Below are 5,534 nucleotides of genomic sequence, written 5' to 3'. Positions count from 1 at the left end.
AGGMTTTTAACAACAATGACAAAGAAATTTAGCAGATAAGACAATTTTGGGGCGATTTATACCGCCAACCAAAAGGGCACTTTGGAGACTGGAATGGCAAAGGTAGTGCATGTGCCTGCAGGGACTAATTATTCTAAGAGTCTGTAGCAATTTGTGTTTTTCAGCATCTATTCGGCTCTAATTGGCAGGTGGCATTTGATATAGCTTTAGGCTTTTCACATTTGATTCACTCCCAACCCCTGTGCCAAAGTCTACTCCTGAGAGGAGAAAAAAGTTACTGTGTCACTTGGGACTTTTTTGCAGCTGAAGGACACACTGATCTTGAGCTGAGGGCTTCAAAATGTTTCAGATATGTGCTCCCCTAGGCCCCATCTTCACTCTCACCATCCTAAAAGCAGATTCTTATCCAGCTGAGACATGCTACGGCTTTTGTATACAACAGGGGCGCTAGGACCGTGAGGGAGAGCGCCTCTAAATGTCTTTTCAGTAACATTTTCAGTTATTTGTAAGCGCCTTTGAACCGAACAGCGGTTTAAGCGACTCCCAGGGACGGATAGTCACATTGAGTAGGAACACAAGCTTGTAGTTGACTCTCATCGATAAACTTTGCTTGGACCMAATTGATTTGGAGACGTTATTAAAGAGGGGACTAGCTCTCTGCGGGACTGTGAAGAGAGAGGGATACCTGTCACACTGAAGAGATGGGAGAAATCTGGGGAATCGAGATGCCCGGTAGTTTTGAAGGGGGCGAAAACGGGAATAGGATTTAAACACAGACTCTGTTTAACTGTTTAACAAAAAGGTACATTGCGCATTTATTGTCTTACTCATTGTAGCCTAATAAGTAGCCTAATAATTTGTTAATCATTATTTTGAATATAATTATACCTGGTTTGTTACCAAGAGGCAACATTGTAAGATTACTTTTTTGCCTGGGAAATCTGTTACAAAGTAACTCATGTTGCTCCACTGGATAGGCCTATTACTTACTGTAAGTGAATGTTGCATTGCTAAACATGAACTAAAGCCAAAGCCTACCTTTTCCCCCAGCCCCACTGAATTTTTCAGTAAGTTGACTATACTGCCTCCCAGCACTATTCCTCTGTACTGGTGCGTCTCAATAGTGACAGAGCAAGGTACACATCATCTGTTCTCTTTGAGGTCTGACAACAACCCAAGGAGTGGACATGGGACAATACTACCTTCACTCATGATTTTGGTGAAAGACAAAAGACCCAGTGAGGGGGTTTTCAGGACAAATCTCGGGCCCTGGGAAGCAGGCTGTTCTCAGAATTTCAGAGCCTTCACTTAAGGGTCAAAGGTGAGCTGTAGAATGCCGACAGGTTTCAGGTGTACAGAGGTCCATTACTGGAATGTTTGTGTGCCTTTGTAGCTTATATACAGTAGGTGTATTGGTGCTTGTTAAAAACCTCTCAGCATCTATCAGTGGGCTATAACCTTCAGTTGTCAGAAATGGGATCCACGTGGAAATGGGAACGATTTTTCAATTTATATTGCCTTTCCAAATTAAATTGACTGCAATTGAAGTGCATTTGACATTACTCTGATGGAAAGTGTTGACAGAATTAGTTGAGGTCCAGTGTCTTGTTTAAGAGAGGATTCCAAAAGGCTGTTAGGCACTGTTTGGCTCTACAATGTGTTAGAGCTGGAGGATCTTTCTAATGTGGGGTTCAATTTACTGTTGTGTACTTTGGGACTTAAAATGGAGGGTCACCCAAACCAAACTCACCCCTCCACAACTTTTGGAAAATGGACTCACCATGATATTTCTTGAACTATGTTATTGATTATTTTGTGTCCTTCATCAAATGCTTCCTTATTATAGGTTAGTGTGTTTAGATGTGTGGTTCGTCTCAACACACTATCCCCTTTCCCCAATTAAAGCTAGTCTGTCTCAGACCATGGAAATTATAAATGGCACAGTCTATACAGACTTTAAGAGCACTGCTACCCCAGGCCTTCTTAAAATAGATTTAGACACATGTTAAGTACTCTGACAATGTGTTTGTAATAATGTCATTGCAAATGAAATGGAACCCAATTAAAGATTGCTAAATGTAGATGTTTCATGTGGATGGGATCAGAGGCCAGGATGTAATGACTGCTGATAGAGACGGGTGTAGTTGTTTTTGACTGCATAGCAGTGTAGGTTAGACATGAGCACCTTTGAGTAACTGTATCTTCTCTGGCTACACTATGATATAGAATACAGTTGTGTGGCGGGAATCTGTCTTTGTGTGACAAATCCGGTCCGTACGTCTATGCCTCAACTTGTCTTGTTTCACTTTTAGACACCTGCCACTACAGCCCAAGGGTCCATCATTTTCAGACCTATCGAGTTCCCCTAGCACCTCTGAGCCTGCCAAGCATGCTCATACATAGAAAGTTAGTTCATGGTTGATGGCAGACACCACGTTGCCCCTGAGCCTTATCATAAATATGATTTGAGACACTTTTCTTTCTGCTGAACAAGCTGTAATAAAGTCCCCTTCAATCCTTCTATCCTCCCACACATACACAGCACAGTGGCCAAGATGAAAAACTTAATGATACAAGTTCATTGGCAGACAAATAGGCTGTGTAACCATATCCAGTGTTCCTCCCGAGTGGTGCAGTGGTCAAAGGCACTGCATCACAGTGCTAGCTGTGCCACTAGAGATTCTGGGTTCGAGTCCAGGATTTGTTGCACCCGACCGCGACCAGGAGAACCATGGTGCAGCACACAATTGGCCCAGCGTCGTCTGGTTTAGGGGAGGATTTGGCCGATAGGGATGTCCTAGTCCCATCGTGCTCTAGTGACTCCTGTGGCGGGCCGGGTGCAGTGCATGCTGACACGGTCGCCAGATGTACYGTGTTTCCTCTGACACATTAGTGCAGCTGGCTTCTGGGTTAAGTGGGCATTGTGTCAAGAAGCAGTGCGGCTTGGCTGGGTTGTGTTTCGGAGGACACATGGCTCTCGGCCTTTGCCTCTCCTGAGTCCGTACGGGAGTTGCAGCGATGAGACAGACTGTAACTACCAATTGGATACCATGAAAATTGGGAGAAAAAATAAACATATGCAGTGTCATATTTTCCATCACGACTGATATCCAATGTGTGCCCCAACACCTACTTTCCATCTATACTTATCTTGTGTACATAATCAGATGTTTCTCTCCTGAGGCTAATACATCAAACCTCCAGCAGAACTGACATTTTAATGCTTGTCAGCCCCTTGTAGCACGGTTTAAAATCACATTTTATGAATAGCCCACAGTATAGGCAGGAACAGGAGCTGCGTTGTTACCTCTTAAAATAAATGAAAATGTAGACCTGCATTGCAACATGAACCTGCATTAACTGATCCCACGTGTATAGGCTCTGAGCGAGGGGATTTGGAATCCACCTGTCAGACAGAGTGGATTGATTTATGGGGGATTTCGGAATGTGAGTGTTTGTGAATGATTCACTAAAATCAGGGAGACAAGCCAGTGTTCTAATCGCCACACCGTTTTGTTTAATTAGTGATTACCTGTTTTTAAGCGTCATTAATCAAACGGGGTTTCCGCAAAGTCCATGATGTCCCTCGTTAATCTATACCATTCCATTTCTCAAGGATAAGTGACTTCCTTATTTATTGTATTTTGTGTATTGTGGTTGAATGTACGTAAAATGTATCTGTTTTTCATTTCAGTGTTTTGATCAACGACCATGTCTCCACATCCAAACTCTGGCCTGGCTCATCCCTCCACCTCAGTGCTGCTCCTCTTGCTCCTCCTCCCCCTCTCTCTGTCATCCCGAGCACTCCCTCACCAAGATCCTGTCCACCTCCCTTCACTGGTGCCCCATGTACCCCTGCCCCTCTCCCGCTCTCGCTTCAGTGCTGAGACTCAATTGGACTTCACCACTCACTGTAACGCCAGCTGCTACCACAAGGGAGAGCAAGAGCGAAGGCGAGAGCACCTGACTGAGCAGCTGGCCTTCGAGACGCTCTATGCGGATGGTTCTCGTACCCTCACCACTATGGATGTGGAGGACGAGGATGATTATGAGGGCACCATCAGTCCTGCCATTCAACCACCACCAATAAGAGGATGGAGAGTTACCAGTAGGCACAGGCGTCAGAAACGACAGATTTACGGGGCTGATGGGCGCTTCAACATCCGCGGTGACCACTTCCTGTTGGACTACCCGTTCTCCACAGCCGTGAGGATCTCCACCGGCTGCACCGGGGTCCTGGTGTCTCAACGCCACGTTCTGACCGCTGCCCATTGCGTGCATGATGGGAAGGATTACGTCAAGGGAGCCCGTAAGCTGAGGGTGGGCTTCCTGACTCCTCCGTACATCAACGGCACCAAGCCCAGTCAGGCCCCCACCAAGATACCCCTGGTGCGCTGGGTCCGGGTCAAAAGCACTCGTGTCCCCAAAGGCTGGATCCAGGGCCCCCAGGAGGTCAGCATGGACTTTGACTACGCCCTCTTGGAACTGCGCTGGCCCCACCGCCGTCCCTTCATGCGTCTGTCTGTGGCTCCTTCCTCTGATGACCTGGCAGGGAAACGCATCCACTTCTCTGGGTTTGACAGTGACAGGCCTGGGGAGCTGGTCTACCGCTTTTGTCCTGTGGAGGATGAGTCTAACGACCTGATCTACCAGCATTGTGATGCCCGGCCGGGGGCCAGCGGCTCGGGGGTGTACGGCCGTGTGTGGGACACGGCTCTGGAACGCTGGGAGAGGAAAGTCATCGGCATCTTCTCTGGACACCAGTGGCTGGAGATTGACGGGGAGAACCGAGACTACAACGTGGCTGTGAGATTCACCCCGATGAAGTTTGCCCAGATCTGTTACTGGGTGCATGGGAACCGAGCGGACTGTATCCAGGACTGAGAGAGAGAAGGGGAGGGGGGATGAACTAAGAGAAGGTGGAGGCTATGAAGCTCATGACTGAAAAGTGATTAAAGTAAGCACAGAATCCCTTAAAGGAGATGTGGAGAGGAAATTACTCCTCAACTCATTCTATAACGGGCAAGAGTGAAACTGGATTTAATCCTAATAAATATTTAAAATCTTCAATACTATCTAAGAAAACAGGACTGCTAAACCTTCATGCGCCATAACATGTTTTCCTTGGAAAGGCGTCAACCACTGTGACTGTCCCTTACTCTGGAAAGTGCAGGAATGTCKCTTTGGATCAAACTCAGTTCCCTCAGTGAATGTAAATGTTTTTCTGTCTCAGACTTAACTAGCTCCTTTTTTCGGGGTCTATGCCTCCTTTCTAACACGTCTGCTATCATCACAGCAGCTTTTAATGCCCTTTTCCTTCTGGTCAGCTTCACAACCCTCAGTCGATATTTCCACTGTATTAAACAGAACCACTTTTATTAGAGGGAAAAGAATAACACTGATCCTTTCCTTGCGTGCTCCCCGTCTCTCCTGTTTTATAACTGTGGTAGCAGCCGTTCATTTTCTACAATGTACTGACCAGCTTTAGCCAATGGAGGGAAGTACTGGACTGATTTTCTTTATATATATCATAC

General features: G+C 46.3%; 1 protein-coding gene across 1 annotated transcript; it reads left to right on the top strand.

The window, feature by feature from the left end:
- Positions 1-522: 522 nt before the first annotated feature.
- Positions 523-5,534, top strand: LOC111967468 (serine protease 23-like). Its single transcript, XM_023992510.2, has 2 exons — positions 523-802; positions 3,695-5,534. The coding sequence occupies exon 2, from the start codon at positions 3,712-3,714 to the stop codon at positions 4,882-4,884; it is 1,173 nt and encodes a 390-aa protein (XP_023848278.1). The 5' UTR covers positions 523-802; positions 3,695-3,711; the 3' UTR covers positions 4,885-5,534.

This window comes from Salvelinus sp. IW2-2015, linkage group LG8, assembly GCF_002910315.2.
Source record: "Salvelinus sp. IW2-2015 linkage group LG8, ASM291031v2, whole genome shotgun sequence".
Lineage (NCBI taxonomy): Eukaryota > Metazoa > Chordata > Actinopteri > Salmoniformes > Salmonidae > Salvelinus > Salvelinus sp. IW2-2015.
The sequence above is the reverse complement of the archived record's forward strand: the minus strand, read 5'-3'. Positions and strand labels throughout refer to the sequence as shown.

Coding starts and splice junctions, on each gene's coding strand:
- LOC111967468 (XM_023992510.2), top strand. CDS start 3,712: ATGTCTCCACATCCAAACTCTGGCCTGGCTCATCCCTCCACCTCAGTG.